Here is a 19,242-nt window from a genome sequence, read left to right as displayed (position 1 = left end):
CCATTCGTTGTCCTCTGCTGCCCTCTTGTGTCCTCTATCGGGAGCTCGGTTCTCTGCTCTGTCCTCCCTTGCTGTTTTCTCTGTGTTGCTAGCACCTGTTGCCAATTTCCTCATCAGCTCTCTCCTTGTCTCTGTCCCCTTTAAAAACCCTCCCTCTTCAGTTCTTGTTTGCTGGATCCTCTTCTTTCATCTCATCAAACATCTGGTCAGTTCTCTGTTGTCCTTCCTTGTCTCTTCCTGGTTCTTAGTTTTGGTTTTTCCCTGATGTCTCCTAGATTCTGGTTGTGAGATATTTTTGTTGGATTTTTTGACTCCTGTCTTGAAAGATATTTTTGTTGGATTTTTGACTCCTGCCTCTGAGCCTGATTACCTCCTGCCTCAGAACCTGAAAACCCATTAAAACACATAAATTCATCTCAACCAACTCGTCTCTGCATTTGGGTCCTCTACCAACACCACCAAACCGTGACAGTTGTGTTCTTATTGTGACAAAATGTGAACAAGTATTTCAAGGGGTATTGTTACTTGTCCTTGGTATTTAGATATTTTAAATGTAAACTGAATGTGAGTAACATCATTCAATATTTTTGTTGTATAAATGTTAATCCTTACACTTGTTAATGGAATCAGAAAATGCTGCTCAATATTTAGTTTTAAGCTTAGTTTTGATAAGGTATATTTAAAAAAAAAAAAACCTTATCAAAGGCTAATGATGCTGACTAATACAATCTATATTTCTGGTCAATTTAACCACTTCTTCTTGAAAATAACCATTCGAATAAATGCAACAGACATTAGACCCCATCCACAACAAGAAAAGAAGAGTATAGCAACAAAGCTACTGTAGCTGATTGGATGTCCTTCTTCCTATATTTTTATAAACATAAGGTTTCAGTAAGCTCAGTCAAGCACTTCAGGTCAGTGCTGACCCATTATCAAACCTCCTAGAAGCTCCGGTTCTTCAAAACTTCCACATGCACAAGTTAGCTCACATGTTTCACAAGGTTGCTTTTTTTCAGGTTTATCTAAGAGGAGCTCTGACAGCTACATCCTGAAGAGAAAAATTAGTCTGGTGTAATGCAGGTGCTAGTTGGTCTGTCTCCATAGACGGAATGTGTGCTCCCCAAGGTGCAATTTCACCATTACACAGTGCATGCTGCAATGAGCACTCTCTGATGCTAAGAAACATATCCCAGCTTCCTGCACAAGCATAGCATTTTCATGGCACCATACTGTGTGGATCATTTTCATCAAAGCACCCTGATATCCTGATACTCTGGTCTACACTTTATCTGATTCTGATCCGGCAGCAGGTTAGGGAACAGTCTGTAATTAGCCTGGGTCAGCTGTAGCTGTTCAAAGAGCTCAGAGTGGGTGACTAAAACACTGCTTAGCATGACTATAACACAAACACTTCAAGATTTTCAAAATGGTAGCATTATGCTTCAGGGAGGGTGTTGATATAAAGTATTTCAGGTAAGCAAGTAGTAACAACCTGGAAGACATTCTGAATAGTTGGGGTGTATAAACAGGTCAGTTTAATTTAAGGTGTTGGTTGTTAAAACCAAGCAAAAACAGGTCTGGAAACATTAGTTCTGCTTAAAGATGGCAGGAATCAGCAAACATTAAACTTTTCTTTTTGTAAATATAAATTAGTTAAAGAGGTGCTGTTAGTGCTGTGTGAAAGAAAACATGCAATCAAAATTTTGTGTGATGGACGATTAGATAAGATGAGGCAGTTAATGAAAAATAAATCTTTTATGGACAAGTCAAAGGTGAAGAATGAAAATTGACAAGAAATACCACATTAAAAGATCCCAGCAAAAACAGGGTTTTAATGAGAACAATTCCATTCACAGGTCAGGTTCTGTGAAGGAACAAAAGGCACCAGGCTGTAAATATCCTAAAAGAGCAATAACATTAAAAACAACAGGAGACAACAGAACCCAGGATCAAGTGTGTAGTGTGAAAAAAGGACCAAGAAACAGACAAAAAACATTCAAGAAGAACACCAAGACATAAATAATTATACATTCCCCATAGTACAAAATATTGCAAAGGACCACACAAAACTAAAAACCCAAGACAATGATCATAATAAAAAAGAAGACATTTTTTCCCCATATAATGTGGCCCTTGAACAATAATGGAGGTTAAAAAAATAGTTTTTGAAATAATTTTAAAGCTCTGAGAACTTAGCTGCCATTTGTCCTATCCTGTCTTACTTTAGATCTTAATAATCATGGCCTGTTTAAAGCCATTACTGAAACTGATGGATAATTTGGCCTTAATTCTGAGTTATAGATTTGATCGAAGCTCTACATACACTATCATGGTGTAACTTGTTTTAAGGTATAGTGGAGGATTTTTTGTGAATTTTTTAAAACACCCGCCCTCTCCACTTTATAAATAAAATGCGCATGCACAACTCTGCACCCGTTCCCGAGAGGGAATACCTATTAAATGCGTGCGAGAGTGTGCACAAGCCCATTTCTCCTCGTGCATGCTCTGTTTAAAAGTTGCTGTTTGCATCGCTCATTCAGGCTTAGTTTCCAAAAGATTTCCAATTTTTCCACTATGTCCGACTCACGACCGGTAAGTGAAAACGGGCCGAGCACATAGGACGGCCTTACCTAAACATATCACCAGAATGATTGACAATTAGGAGGACCACTTATTTTGATGATCCACCCGTAAAAAAGAATGTGCTTCACTATACCTTTAGGGTACATTTATGATGACTATTATTGATAGAGGATGAAATACACTAGTGTTGACTTCAGCTGTTTATTTGGTGGCATTAGAAGCTGTTGTTTAACACCAAAAGCCATCAGCATTAACTGCTGATCAATTTACAGGATTAAACTTTACCAATATAATACCAAATATAGAATCTCATATGAAGACCATCAGATCAGAACATGGTGGTGGCACTATAATGCTCTGATGCTTTTCCTTATTAAACCAACCTTAAAGCGAACACAAAAAGCGACTAATTATGAGAGATTGTGTTATCTTGTAAACAGAAACATATGCTGTTATTATTAAAACATAATTTTGAAGAAATCTTTGAAAACCTAAAAGTTTCTTTTTTATGCTGAAAATATATGTAGTTTGTGGTTTGGTTTTGATTCTGTTCCACAAAAAGTCGAAACTCCATTGTTTTATATTAAGCATATGCATCAGTCCTTTACACAAAAGTGCCACTTAAAGGAGTTTTCACATAAATGTAACTTCACAGCAAGTTTCCTGTTAAGATAGCTGCTCATGTTTATTCCTGCACAGACTGTAAAGCTCATGTATGTTTACAGACATCCGGAGGAGGAGGCTCCAATATTCTTCTCTGGTTGGGTCTGGTTTTGCTCTCCCTCACAACAACATTCCCTGTATCACCTCTCTCTGCTGCAGATATCTGCTTCTTCCCTTTCCTCTTGGGTGCTCTTGTGATGCCAAGATTGCTAATTATTTTGACCGTCTACTTTCACTCCTCCTTTACCTTGTTTCCTGTCTGTCCTCCCTTCCACATGAAATACCACAGCCGCTGTGTATTCTACAAGACCTCTTGTTGTAAATTTGATGCATAACATCCGGGTGCTTCATAACTTTAAAACATTTTTAAAGTTCAAAATTTAAAAAAGTCACCCAGAAAAGTAAAAGGCATTCATATGAAATGACCTATATTTTAGCATTCTGAAATACTACTCTGGCAAACCAGTTATAGACCCTAAATAGTAGTTAATACAGTATCTCAATGGAGTTTCAACAAGCAGTTTAAATTCAAGGTTCTCTCCACAACTTTTGGACAGATCACATTTTATTCCTCCCTCTTAGAAATCTGTCATTGCATTTTATTATCAGAACTACACTATCCTGACTTTATCAAGTATCTTGTCCTTACTCTCTTATTTATTTTTAAAGAGGCATTTTATCATCTTTCCACATTCTTCACCTAATACAAATATTGTCCTTTTTTCTTTCATCCTAAATCAACATGATGGTGGCCAGATGTTTATCTTGAAGCATCAGAACAAATCAAACTGTTTGAAACAAACAGATCTCTGGGCAGAACAAAGTCTCTGCAGACATGTGAACTCATTACTGCCATGTAGAATAAACTGGTCCACATCACTGACAGCCATAACAGCTTTAAGCTCAATGTTGTTTAGTCTCCTGCAAAGTCTCATTAACTTAATGCAGAAAAACAACGTAGTCTAGTGACCACAGCAAAACGTTTTTTTTCCCCTCCTTCCCGTACTGCTGAGATGTTACAGGACCAGGCTCTGCTTGTTCTCCTGTTCGTCTTCGTTTACATCAAGTGTCTTGATTCTAAAAGACATAATAACAGAGATAAAGTGCTGTTTAGATGGGGACTTAAATATTGCATTCATTTTAGGTGTATAATATTATGTCTCAATGGTCTCTTTTTGCAGTGAAATGATAGACAGTGTGTCATATATGTTCTATTAATTTCAAATTTAGGATTTTGGTGTATGACTTTAAAGAACAAAACAAAAAAGTCAAAATATCATTCCAGATTAATGGCCCTGGTTATGTGGTGGCCAGTAGAAGCAAAAAAAGAAGACAGAGGTAATCTAACTTGATTTCTATGACTGTAGTTTAGAAATTATGCAGATTAAAAGAAAATGCACAATAAATTTAAACGATTTTTTCAGGATTTATAGTGTTTATATGAAAGTAGTTTGGGTTATTGGCATAAATAAGGCTTTCAAGAATAGTTCAAACATTTTTACAAAGGCTTGAGGACAGAACCATTCCTAGAACCTATTGCTGGCCCTCTGAATCTACTCCAAAACCAGTTTTGATGTCTTTTACATTAGATCATTCTTCTGTTGTTTTATTAAACATAAAAAATGAATAAGCTTAATTGATATAGCTTTTAATTTGTGGTGAAGTTTTTATGTAATGAACCAGTTGACAAAAACAGACTATCAGTGTGTTGAAGCTGAGGCCCTGCTGATCATCTGGATGCCCTGAGCACAAATGCTTTATGCTAACCCCCCCCCCCAACATGGGACAATTACAAAACTGGACAAATGTTTGTAGTATGGCAGTCATGTGATTTTGATTATGTAAATTAAAAAGAACAAGAGATTTTACAGGGGATTAAGGTGAGGAAACAAAACAGTAGAATGAAGGAAATGCAACAATTGGCAATGTAATCAGTAACTACGACTGATCACATAATGTGCTGTTAGAATATGATTAATGTTTATCCTGTTTTCACATCTTCTTCTTGTTCTATTTAACCCCCCAGAACCTTGTTGCAAAGTGTTTGTTTTTAACTTTCTGGTTACGAAGTCCTTTTCTATTCACCAACTCATCCTTCATTCTCCTCTTTTGTTTCCTGCATCCTGCTCTTAATCCATATTTCTAACATATGTGTGGCATATTAAACAGACCAGTGGGAGGTGGTGGAGGAGGCACCGCAGGATAGACTGGAAACAGGTCCACCTACTTCTTGAAGACATTTTCTGGTGAACACTAACTGTTTTCCCCACTTCAATGACAAACTTTACTCACAATGCACTATGGTACCCAGAATTTTAAGTCAAATTTCTTTTAATTTTTGTATGCAAAGTTACACTGGTGCTATAAAACTTAGCCCCATGCCTCTCAAAAGCCTGGGACTTTTGAAGACCCTGGACCTTGTTCAAAAAGTTGACCTGTTCATTGAAAAGCGGATGTTTCGTCAGCCTATTCTAGCATGAGCTACTGCTAGTGTTGCTGCTGTTCTTTTGGTTTTCAACATGCACAAACTTCACCTGACTAGCAACAATCTTCCTATTAAAAATAATAGATAAAGATATTACTGTTATTTTCTCTCTGCTTGAAAATGGTAGTCACATTGTTTAGCAGTATAACCAGATGCATTAGTATCTGAATACAATTATTATGGCTTTCTATTGAAAGGTTGAACTCATACTCTAAATAGAACATATTTTGATTTGCTTTTCTGGTTCTTTTTAGGTTTTGAGTATGAAAGTATTTTAAATGGTTGGTTTGTTTGGTCCTCCTCTATGCACTAAGCTGTTTTAAGTCCATGCCCCTTCACTAGATCTTTTTTAATTAATGTCCCTAAGTGTTAACAGTGGTCAGATCTTGGTCCAATGGGATTCACTGTGTGGTGCTTTTAAACTATTGGCCTTTCAGGCACCAGCTGGACATCTGCGTCCCATCAGATAAAGGGAGGGGGGAGAGTAAAAAGGGACCAAAAAAGGACAACAGATGGAGCAAAACAAGGGCTTTAGCACAGGACAAGACAATAATGGGAACAAAAGATAAAGATAATTTGTATTTTTACGTCTCTTTTTTATTAGGACAAATGTTTTTCAATCAGAGGAAAAGAGAAAGCAAGGAAACTTTTTGCAAGAGCAAAAACGTATGCCTTTAAGATGTCTGAAACTCATTAAACTGCTTGGTTTACATATTTAAAAAATCCATTAAAATTGCATTACCAGGCAAACTCTTTCAACCTAATTTGAAAGTGTGGTTATCGTAATGATCACAGGATCTCCCTACACTTTTACCTTTTTTTCTTGAATATTAAAACATATTGAACAATGCACAAAAAAAAGGAATCTTTTATCACATTATCCTGACGTATGTGAGGCAAAAAAAAAGATTTAAAACACTGAACACTTTCTTGCAATAATCGCTTATTTTGTTTAAAGTTAAAACCCAATTCTTCAATAAAAAAGTATGGTGATAAAATGCTGTCACCTTTCCCACTAAGACTAATGCTACAATGTTAAAAATTGTGAATACTGATGACCAACACCATTTGTTTCCTGTATTGGGGGTCAGGGGTCAGAATTAGTGACAGGCTGTCCAAATGGGGACTTTCTCATCGACAATGTAAACAGAACACAATAGTGTTGTGTCGGTCAGACTGTCACCAATGTTAGCATAGTAGAAGCAGTGTTGGAGCGCACAACAGTTTAGTCATTTCCTTCTGACCTCTGGTGGCTCAGGGCCAACAGGTGGATCCTTCCAGACAGAACCTTATTCCTGTTTGTGTGAGTGTTTGATAAGAGGGATAATAATAGTTCAGTCTCCCAGTGGATGCAAAAACTACCAGGAACAACTGATGTCACTACAGCAAAACCTCAAAGGTACTGCTTGTTTGTGTTTGCGCCGCTATAAAAAGAAAAGAACCACAACATCAAGATGCTTTGCACAAGCGGAAGGAAAGGCATATAAGGATAAGAAAGGGCAGAGGAGGCATAAGTAGGAAGTTTAGCTTGACCCAATCCCAAACATATGCCAGGAATAACTTTTTAGGAAGATTGGTTGTGACTACAAACTTATGTATATTATAGAGTTTATATCTGGTGTATTATATATGGTTTGTTCCTGTTTGGCTGGGACACCATCCAAGAGAGAAATATCAGCTGTGCTGCTCCCATCAACACCTTTGTTTGAAGATGTTTGAGCTCAACCTGTTTTTCAGTGTAGTCGTTTTTCTGTGGCTGTGTCTGGCTGGATGTGCTCTCTTCATCCTCTGATGTGGGGGCTGGCTCGGAGCTCGTCTGCCTGGTTGTGTGTTTCCTGTGGAGCTGGTTGACAGTTGCCTTTTGTATCTCTGCGTCTCTCTGTTTGTCTGCTTCTGTCTTCTTGAACCCCGGTCGACCTCGGCAGATGGCTGCTCACACTGAGCCTGGTTCTGCTGGAGGTTTCTTCCTGTCAAAAGGGAGTTTTTCCTCTCCACTGTCACTGCAAGCATGCTTGGTGTGAGGGAGTCGATGCAATCAGCTGGTTTTCCTTAGATAGAAAACTTCAATCATCAATTTGACTGTATGGCCTGGTTGAATTGAAAGTGCCTTGAGATGGGATGTGTTGTGAATTGGCGCTATATATTTATAAATAAACTGAATTGAATTATTAAGATAGTAAGTACAAAGTGGGAAACAAAAGAAAAGAAAGACATAATGAATTAAAGAAGATTTAGGTTCTAGGAACTCTGGTTATTTAACAAAATAAAGTATTTTTTCCTGGATACACAATAATATGTGTAGTTAAAAACCAATTGCAAATTGCAGTGAAAACACAATTACCAGTATGAAGCACAGTGGTGGCAGCACCATACTGTGGGGTAAATGTTTAGCAGGCATAGAGAAACACTTCATAGGAGGATCTATTTAGCTTTGTTCAGGGCAATGCTTTAAGACTTGTTAGCGGCTGCAAAAGGCTCGAGATTGAGGTAGAGGTTAAACTTTCAACAGAAAAAATATATACATAAATCTGACTAAGATTTGGTGGGAAGTTTAAAATTGTTTGTTATGGTCATCTATAGTCATATAGAATTAAATCTCACTCTAGATGAGAAAAACTTATAAACACAACGAAAAAAATGCATGCTTCTCTAATGTCGCACAAAATTGTTTCTACGAAGTGTTTATCTAGAGGAACAACATAAACCCATAAATAAACACATCACCCGTATCCTAGCTTATCATAACTGGCTCCTGTCCAGTGACTGTAGGAGATAGGCACGACTCCCATGGCTCTGGCATAGATAAGCAGGTATGGATGATGGACAGACATATAGTTTTAATAGATAATCATGCCTCACTTTTAATTGGCCTGTAACATAAAACTTCCATACCAAACATTTGATTTTGTAATTGTAGTCAGAAAAAAGTGTTAAAAACTGGAGAGATTTGAATACATTCTCAAGACACTGTATGTACATTGTTCTCATGGAAAGGAAAGTGTCAGGCTGGAATGTTCAGGAATTTTTGGATTTGGCTTTGTGGATAGGCCATGTCACTGGAAGAGCCCCCACCACTCTCAAAATTCAATGGGAACGTTGGGTATGAGCCAAGCAGGCGGCACCTTTAAAGCCTTTTTCCCTCCTGCTCACACACAATTATTCAATCGCTGTATTGTCCTGGAAGCTGGACGAGTTTTCTAAAGAAAGAGAGGAACCCATTATGTGGAAGAGTAGATTAGATTCAGTTATGGTATATTTATTTATTTCCTTCAGAGAATAATATGATCAACACTTTTTCTGTACTCTTTGAAATTTCCATGATTCAAGGTGGGAAAAAAAGAAAAAGGTTTTTTGGTGTCAGTGTGTTTGTTCGGATTCCGTTGTTTTTGTTTTAGGTCTTGATTAGCTCTGATCACATTGTTTATAAAGTGTATGGTTCCTCCCCAAAACAAGAGCATTAAATGTCTGCATCTATTAAATCTGAATAGAGCTTGATTGTTGTTTTGTTTTTCATTTTGGCTTTGATCAGAACAGCAATTTCAGTAATACAGCTTCCTCTTAGACTGTTGTAATTGGCCAACGCAGTCTCCCAAACAGGAAGTCTAATTGCTGCTGCTGTTTACATGCTTTGCTACCCTCACTGGTGTGGTTTTAAAGGGTAAATCAAAAAAGGACAGGGTGTAAAATTAGCCCCTATGTAAAATGAACACACACGTATGACCTTGGCTGCAGACTTCCTGTGTCTGGGATTTAGCTGGGCTAACATAAACAGCTTTTAATGACAGTCACCCATTGCCAAATGCCTACCTGGAACCATAAATCTGTGTGGCCGTTAGCTTATGCTTAAAACCAGACAGTTAGGCATGAAAGCAAAGATTAGAAAAGTCTGCAACTCTCAACAAGAGTGGCAGAATTTTACCTAATTAGATTTTATTTAGGAAAGGTCAGAGTAAGGTGGCTGATTTGCGATTGTAAATATCTAGAAAACAATCATTATCCTTTTCTTTCAGTTTAAAAAATATGCCAGCCTTTGTTTTTGTCTATCACATAAACCTAAAAAAAAAAAGCAGGTTTGAAATCTGTGGCTGTAACGTGAAAAAATGAATACTTTTGCAAGCCACTATAATTGGCCAGAAGATTTGTTGAAAAGATTCAATACAATTTCATGATTGATTACTTTATCTGAAAATCTCTGTATCATTTCCTGCATCCCTCAGCAGCCATCGACTGTGTGGTTGGATCTTGGGGTCCCTGGTCTTCATGTTCCTCTCCGTGTGGAGTTGGCAGCAAGGAGAGGACTCGTTTAGTGTCTGTTCCTCCGAGAAATGGGGGCACACCGTGTCCAGATCTCAGACAGAGACGAGGATGCTTTGGAAACAACGTGATATGTGACAACGCCAAAGGTACATGCCTGACTTCTTCTGACTGCTTCTGATCTATAATTCTCTGATAGAATTGCTAGTACAGGTTCTTTATAAGTTGGGTTTTAACTGTTCTCTGGAAGCGTTCTTGATAGGAAACTAACTATAAACAACATATTTCCACACGTATTGTGAAATCCCTGATCCAGCTGGACTACTTCAACACCCCAGTTACAGTCTTCACTGTTTAGAGGGTTTTCCTGGCTGTAAAGCACCATAAAACATTTTTCCTTTGAAAACTGAGTGAAAGTTAGTTTATAGTTTATTTAACTTTGACTTATTTTCATAGTTTGACCAATACAATGAGCAGCTAAGGGTTAGGAGTATTTACAAAAAAGAAATCCCCTGGTGAGATCACCAGGGGATATATACCAACATTACCACTCTTAGCAGACATTTTAACAACTTATACCAAACTTTCTAAAGTTGATCAGCATGTCCCAGAGGTTGGTATTAGCAATGTACTTCTTCCTGTTTTTGTGGTTTAAACATTTACGGGACACAGATTATTTTCTCTTATCCTGTTTTTTAAAACAGGAAAGAACATTTGCTCAAGGCCGATATATGTTGATCTTTGCAAATGATGAAATGGCAAACTGCTGATTAAGGGACATGGCCAATGAAGCCTTCCACAACTTTCAGTGCACGTTTATGCTACATAAGCGTTTAATGCAGGGCAAATTTAGTTTATATATACAGCACAATTCCGGACAAAGACAATTCAAAGTGCTTTAAACGAATTAAACAATTAAAAGGATACAAAGTAAATGCAGAATAAATGCAAATACAGATAAAAACATAATAAAAGCAGTTTGTAAAGAATGTAAAACTGTTGGACTACAAACTTGGCTGGGGTTTTTAACCTTGACTTAAAGGAACTTAGGCTTTCAGCACTTTTACAGTCTTCTGGAAGTTTGTTCCAGATAAGTGGGTCATAGGAACTAAATACTGCTTCTCCATGTTTGGTTCTAGTTCTGGGTGGACAGAGTAGGCTTGAACTAGAAGACCTGAGTGGTTTTGGAGATTGATGAACTGACAACAGATCTGTTATTTACTTAGATTTAACTTAATTTACATCTTTTCTCATGTTGCCAATATTTTTGAGGATGTATTTGACCTTTGATCTTTTTTTCTTGTTTGCATCTTTACCACCAAATTTTAGAGGTAGCAAAGATCCTGCCTGATTCTTTCAAGAGGACCTTTAAGGACCCTTGGAGGAGACCACACATGCGGATGAAGGAGGAGAAGAACGGGTATGGACTTTTATATCACATACGTACATTCCACTGAGTGCTCTTATTTTGTACTGATTTTGCAGAGTGATATGATTATAGCAATCAATCAAAAGTGAAGACATTGTGTTTCTTGTTTGGTTTTCATTTAACTGTGTTTTGATTAGAAAGTGTTGAAATTAAAGCGTTATTGAGCTCCTCCCTGTGGAGAAATGCAATCATGCAGAATTGGTACAGCTGTCCCGGGAGGTTTGTTTGAAAATGTTGGCTGGTTTTAAATGAAAAAAAAAAAGTTAAATAACACTGGAAATCACATTGTGCAGATTAAAATGTAATAGATCTAAACAACTGAGCTGGCTGCTTGCCTTTAATATAAAAAAGGTTAAACAACTGCAGGACTATATCTTTGGGGACTGAGGGACTGTGTGTCCTGGCCTGTGAGTGCCTCAGGCTTTCTGCAGAGATTGAAGTCTGGGAGCCTCTACTCAGACTGCCGCCCCCGCGACCCAGTCCCAGATGAAGTGTGTGTGTGTGTGTGTGTGTGTGTGGGGGGGGGGGCTGATTCAAATGATAACCTTTCTGATGTCACTACCTAATCATGTTTTAAAGCAGCATTCAAGAAAAATCCTCCTTTGTTTTCATGTGGATGCATTTAGTTTGACCAGCACTATGCATTGCTGCATGAGGGTCCTGGGTATTTTTGGCAAAAGTTTTCAGGTTCTTACTATGAATGTGTGGGCTCCTCTTTGTAGAAACTTACAGTTCAAATCATAATTTTTAGGTTTATTATTCGTTTTTTTAAGGTGTCTTTAGTTATGATTGAGTGAAGGCAGGGTTGTCTGTCCTTTGATGGAAAAGTGACCATTCCAGGATATATCCTGCATTTTACCCAGTTGCTATTAGAAAAACGCCCTAGCTCCTTTGTAACCTTCAGACATTGAAGTCCACCAATGGATGCAATCATTTAGTTGGAATTTGCCAATCAGAACCTGTTCCAATGCAGCATGATACAAAAATGACCTGTTTTAAGAAGTTACCATTTTTAATGAAGTGCTGGACGGTATCTAATTTGAAAAAAACAACAAAACAAAACACATTCCTTAAGGTTGCAAGATTTTATCTTTGGTTTTTAATCAGTTTTGACGTAAGTTTTAAGGTCACACTAAAATCAGCTTTGCACGAAGATTAGAGTGAACGGCACAAGGCCAATGTTTCTTTTTGCTTTGGCTGTGTAACATGTACTCCAGCCCTGAATATTTGTCATCATGCGCTGACCTCTACGGATAAAGCATCTTTGGTCCATATTCATAGAAAAAACTCACGGCACTAATGTCAACTTTGATCAAAGCTGAGTGTACCTTTTTTTTTACATGTAAAAATATATGAAAAGGAAATAAAATCAGGATTCCTTTTCTGTCTACTGAGAACCATTTATTTAATTAAACTCGACATGAGATCCCTTTGTTTTAACTGAAATTATCTTTGAGTCCTCTGGACTTAATCTAAGCAGATATTGCTTCACAGACATCTGGTGTATTGGCGGGGTTGTCATGGTTACTGTCTCAAGAGACATTGAACTCATGTGTATGCCCCAAAGTTTCTTAAAACTGTGGTTTGATTCATTGCATTAATATGTTAGTTGTTGTCATTAAACAACTAACAAATTAGTGAGGGGAGTCGCAGCCTAGTGCATAGGGCATAGAGTTTGGAATCCTCTCGAGCCCCACTTCCTTAACCCTACACTGCTCCCTGGGTGCCCCACGATGGCAGCCCACTGCTCCCAGACCGGGATGGGTTAAATGCAGAGGTAAATTTCTCCAATGTAAGATCAGTAAAGTTCAGTTATATTATTAACAGGTGGTCATAGCTACTGATAAATGTTGTAGCAGGTTTTACATAATTAAGGAGATAAATTAATGCATGAATACAAACTACGCTGTTCACTTTGAATTAGATACAATAGACAGTTGGATTATAATGGGAATACATTGGCCTCCAAAAGTGTTTTACATCTTGACTATTTGTCAGATTGCCATGACAAAACTTGGTTTATTTAATCAGGATTTTAAGTTATCTAAAGTGATAAAGGCCTGGACCTTTACAGCGCCTTTCTAGTAAGTACAAAATCATCCTCACAGCATATTGCTGCCTCCATGTCTGAGTGGAAAAGGTGTGTCTCAGTTTACATTAATATTTATATAGATAAATTTTTGTAGCAAGTAATAGACCTGCTTTTTATTAAGCCCACATTTCTGAATGTATCATGTTTTTTTATTTTTCTATTCATGGGCTCCCAACAATTAGGGAAACTTTTTTTTTGAGCTTTAGGCAAACAATTATTGTATTTTGCAGAATTAAGTCTTCAAAAACATTCCATTGTGTTTCATTTTTCTATTATGTGTTTTTTTAGCGCATTGCTTGATTGAAATAAGTAAACTTTTCAATGATATTCTAATTCTTAAAATATTGATTAGATTAAAGAAGTCTGATGATGGTCTCATCAGGCCATCCACATTTGCTGTTTACAACTTTATCAAAGCCTCTTCCTGATGTTGGAGAATATCAGCAATTTCTTTCCTGGAGTTTTTCCAAAATGTGTTGATAGTTGTGATATTTATGAGCTAAATCACGGGATGCCTGTTGATGTTTACATTTGTGAACCCTCACCAGCAGGAGCCGCTCGCCACGGATACAGACAGAATTTCCGCACGGAGCACCTAGGAATTGTTATAAAGGTATTGTGGAGGATTTTCGCCAATCTGTTAAAGGGCCCTCTCCACTTTCAAAGAAAAAAAAAAAAACATGTGCAAGACCATGCACAAGCCCATTTCTCCTTGCGCACGCTCTGTTTAAAGGTTGCTGTTCTCATTGCTCATACAAGCTTACCATGCTCAAATGTCTGCCCTAACCCCTAAATCCCTCAATCACTATAGCAGGGACTTTATAGTGAACTCAGTTAACTTACAGTTTGGACACATGATCACTGCTTTTTGCTCCGTTGATCATGTAACTCCTCCTCCACCGCATGGAGCATGCAGGATCTTTATTAGTTGCCGCTGTCAGGTAGCAATAGCCTATGGCAACAGTGGGCAGCTCTGACGGCAAATCCGATAATGCTTTGCGAAGAAAGCTCTGCGCAAAGCATTCCGGGATATATTGTCTTACGACCCTCAGCCATTGTCAAAGGGGTGAGAGAGGTGAGCTTCAATGACTGTCTGAATCCGTAGCTCACCACAGATATACGCCTGAAAGTGCGCATGCACGGATAAAAATAGCTAACTGGGGATGAGCATGTAGGACAGCCTTATGTAAACATATTACCAGAATGAATGACAATTAGGATGACCACTTATTTAGATGATCTACCCGAAAATATAAGATTGTCCTCTATACCTTTAATACATAGATGTCTGTTTTTGTACATTTTAAATTTTAAATCAGTCTACATTTTAAATCCTACCCTGCAATAATACATATTATAATAATATTATAATCTTTAAACACTGTTTTTATCAGACTAAATCCAAATGTTTTTTCCACAAACTGTGGAGGAGAGAATCAAAACAAACCATGGCTCTCTCAGGTATGTGTGGGGGCGGGTTTGTGTTTGGAAGGGACAGCCAGGGGTTACAGTACTGGGAGGGAGGGATTGGTGGCTCCTACAGTTTGTAAAGCCTGAGCTTAATGACTGTCAGTACTACATGTACACACGTCATTGTCCAAGGGTTGGGATGCTATATGTTTTGTTTTAAGTACCTTTTAAAGGTGCAAAGCCAGGCCATTTTTATGCATAACTTATTTCTCAAACTTCATGTATGCTTTCTGATTTAAGTAGGAGTTTTTATTTTATTCATTTTCTTTACAGCAGCAGCAGTGTACTCCAGGGCTGTTGATCTGTTCCTATTCTGTCATTTTTTTTTTCCAAAAATGTGTCCAGTTTGCCGTACTACTGTGAATAGCAAAGCAGTATAATCAAACAGACTTCCAGGAAATTGAAAGAGGAGCAACATTTTAAATGTATTATTTGAAATCATATTTTATAGTAATGATAAACAAAGTATTACGATAAGGATTAAAAGAAAACCATGATATGGTTTTCTTGACCTCTACCCACATTGTCACAATTTACAGGTATGCACTACTTTGTGTTTGCGTTTCACAAGTTACTTTTTTCCTATTTTCTTTCCTTGTCCCTTTTCTCCCCTCCTTGTATCAAATGAAAGCAAAGCTTGCTGAAATGTGACATGGGAAAAGTAATAAATAAAGAGAACTGAAGGCTCATGTTTTCATTGAAGAATCCTCCTACTGAGATTGGTGTTTAGTCAAAGCTGTCTGAGTCGAAGACAATGTGAAAAAATGGAGTGAAGTTCAAAGAGCATGAAAAACAAAACAGTTATCAGAGAAGAAGAAAAAACCTTGATTGTTTCCAGTCTGAGGACTGAGCCATGTTAACATTAGGTTTGAGCGGGTGACCATGATACCACTGGATCAAATTCAAAAAGAACAAATCTGTTATTAATACATTCTATTGAAGGTCCTTTATCATGCTTTTATAAGCCTTTCAAACTCTAGACATTTAAAATGAAGCAATATTGCATTTCGCACTATGGAGTATTTCATTGTGATGAAATATTAGATTTTTTTTTTCTTCTAACCCAAAAGAAAGACATGCCTCTCTTCATTATGAGTTGCCCTCGGAGCAGCAGGGGCAAAGACAGTTGGGCATATTCAATATTGCTCAGAGATCGTACCTGGACCTCAAGTACCACTGAGAATATTTTAGATGTCTCTCTGTTGCAACACACCTAATTGCATTGCCTCCTCAGAAGCCATAAAGTGCTGTAGTATTTTAGTCAGTTGTGTGGCAGCAAGGAGACAGCTAAAACACACAGGGCAGGGCTACTGAAAGGCCAGCACTGGTCTAAACCATGTGGTTTGCAAAGACAGAGAGCGGCTGCTATGTGTTTAACCTTTCCTTTTTTTTTTTTTTCCCTTTTGGCTATTTTGTTGAAGAACAAAATGTTGGATGTTTGGCTCTTTGCTTCATTCCTTACAAAAGAACCCTGCTAAGTTCTCACAAAATAACATTGTTTCCAAGTGATAAAAAATTGATTCTTTGTACTTTTTCATTTCTGAATATTAATTTCTTGAAACGTTTTTTATTCTTCATTCCTCCCTTTGTGCTCTTGCAGCTACTGTGTGTATCTGAGGGTGAAACAGGCCAGTCCTGGATGCAGACTCAAGCTTTGGAGTGCTCAACTGGTGCAAGAGAGGCTGATCTGTGCAGAGTGTCAAAGTGATGCCATGTCAAAGTCTGATCGCTGTGCAGGAGATGGCCTGAAGGATGTTAGGTAAAAATAAACTGATATATAACCAGACTGGGTTTTTTTTTTTTAGGGCTAAAACAATTAATAAGATTAATCGTGATTGATTTATTATTGAAATAATCGTCATCTTATTTACTAATCGAATAATCGTTAACTGAAGTATAGAGACTATTAAACATGCCTTTAGCCAACAGAGCAATCAACTTAGAGCAGTAATTATATTAAGATTGTAGAAAAATATATATACATTTTGCATTTAAGATAAAAAAAACAACTTTTTCCTCTATCAGTAGGCTATATCCTGAACTCCTCAAATGGTAAAGCTCTTGTTTCACCTGGTTTAATTTTTTTTAAAAATTTTTAAGGAACATCATTCTATTTGATTATTAATCGATTAATTGAAAAAAGAATGGACAGATTAATCGATTTGCAAAATAGTTTGTTGCAGCCCTACTTTTTTTGTTTTTTTTTATCACTACAGTAAAAACCTTAAGACATTGTTGAGAAATGCCTATAAGTGTTCAGTCATATCTAAACACCTGATAACATTAAACAATTTTTGACATACCCTCAACAAAATTATAAACACTTTACGTTTTGCTTCTATTTTTTATGAGATGAACTTAAATATCTTAAACTTTTTCCACAAACACAATATAACCATTTCCCTTAAATATTGTTCACAAATCAGTCTAAATATGTGGAATGGAGCACTTTTCCTCTGCTGAGTTAATCTGTCCCACCTCACAGGTGTGCCACATCAAGATGCTGATTAGATACCATGATTAGTGCACAGGTGTGAATTAGACTGCCCACAATAAAAGGCCACTCTGAAAGGTGCAGTTTTGTTTAATTGGCGGGAGGTTTGGAGACTCAGAAAACCAACCCGTATCTGGTGTGACCACAATTTGCCTCATGCAATGCAACACATCTCCTTCTCATAGAGTTGATCAGGTTATCAATTGTGGCCTGTGGGATGTTGGTCCAACCTCTTCAATGGCTGTGTGACCATGCTGTATATTGGCAGGAACTGTTACACGCTGTCGTATATGCTGATCCAGAGCATCCCAAACATACTCAGTGGGTGACATGTCCGGTCAGTATGAACTGGGACGTTTTCAGCTTCCAAGAATTGTGAACAGATCCTTGCAAAATGGGGCCGTGCATTATCCTGCTGCAACAGCGGGAGTGGCGGCCTAGTGGTTAGGGCATAGGGCTTGGAGTTAATATTATTAATGAACACCAATGAACTTATTTTACCAAATTCCCTGAAATGTATAGATTTTTTTTATACTAACAAGAAAATAATTAGAGGTATCCCATTCATCTTTAGAAATGGAATGGATTTGTTTAAGATGTATCCCTTATGTAGCAGGGTGTCTGTTTACTTAAGCAGTTAATTTACCTCTGCAGAGTTTTTTCATAGTTCAGTGTTTGTATTAGGCTCCCTGCTGTCTTATCTTCAGGAAGTGAAAATTAATCCATATCATCCTTAAAAAAACATCTAGAAAAGTTTATTCGAGGGGGGATGGGGGTTTGGGAGAATTAAGCCTTCGCTTTGCCTTCCAATGATTATTAAATAGTTGATGGCTTCACATCTACACCCTCTATAATCATAATGTTATTTAAATTATTTTATTTTGCTTAGAATTGTTAATGAAACCTCTTTCTTCTTTGTGAAGGATAAATCTTCATTATTTCATATATATTTATTGCCAATCATCATATTATTCGTTATTCTCCAGAACCTTCTGGACTGCAGCCTCAGCTCCGGGATGCCATGGTTCCTGGGTTCGAGAACTGTCTTCTGAACCCTGCCGTTGTCCTCCTTACTCTGTCCTCTTTGTTTGAGTCGCTCTGGTTGCCTTCAGAGAGCCTCTTCAAACCCAGCAGAGCACTGCCAGCCAAACCAGGCCCTTCTGTCCTGAATCCCGGAAAGACAACTCATGGAAATCAGTTGCATCCTGCCACTTCTCATCTCATACTTTGTGTTATATACCTAAAAGTTAAGCTTAAAGAAGTTAATGCATTTCTTCAGTTCCAATTTATAAGCCACATTTCTGCATGTCAAAACCACTGCAAAGTCTACATCTTTTTACCTCTGAATCTTTGCTATCTACCTCCATCAATGCAAATGTCTGCTAATGGATGATGTATAAATCTAAAAAGAAATGTGCGTTTTGATTCTTATATTTTATACTTATGGTGGATTCTGTGTACTGTATATGTACTCTGTTTTGTCAAAACTACAATAAACAATGATCCAAAGAGCTCTTAAACACATGTATGCTGCAGAGACTGTAAACACTGATTAAAATATATGCATATTTTTACAATTTAAGTTCCAGTGACATTTCATAAATAATAAGATTAATATTAAGGATTGATCAATTAGGTTTCTTTGTTTATGTCACTTATAAGTCGCCACCTTCTTATTTTTATGAACTCTGCATGATGGCTTTTGTGTAAATGGGACACTCCAAGCATGATCAGGATCAGAATTTTTAATACTAAGTAAATTAAGAAAA

General features: G+C 37.4%; 1 protein-coding gene across 2 annotated transcripts in view; it reads left to right on the top strand.

Annotated features, from left to right (window-relative positions):
* The window catches only part of LOC107089661 (somatomedin-B and thrombospondin type-1 domain-containing protein-like), a 22,450-nt gene extending 3,208 nt beyond the window's left edge, over positions 1–19,242 (top strand). Inside the window, exons 2-5 of one of the 2 annotated variants that reach the window (XM_015382567.1) lie at positions 9,955–10,137; positions 11,318–11,408; positions 16,580–16,738; positions 18,460–19,242. In XM_015382567.1, the coding sequence (XP_015238053.1) occupies positions 9,955–10,137; positions 11,318–11,408; positions 16,580–16,738; positions 18,460–18,565 (539 nt within the window). In that variant the 3' untranslated portion in view covers positions 18,566–19,242. Of the gene's footprint in view, positions 1–9,951; positions 10,138–11,317; positions 11,409–16,579; positions 16,739–18,459 lie in introns of both variants that reach the window. The other variant, XM_015382566.1, reaches the window with a different exon arrangement.

This window comes from Cyprinodon variegatus, unplaced genomic scaffold, assembly GCF_000732505.1.
Source record: "Cyprinodon variegatus isolate N-32 unplaced genomic scaffold, C_variegatus-1.0 Scaffold260, whole genome shotgun sequence".
NCBI lineage: Eukaryota > Metazoa > Chordata > Actinopteri > Cyprinodontiformes > Cyprinodontidae > Cyprinodon > Cyprinodon variegatus.
The sequence above is the reverse complement of the archived record's forward strand: the minus strand, read 5'-3'. Positions and strand labels throughout refer to the sequence as shown.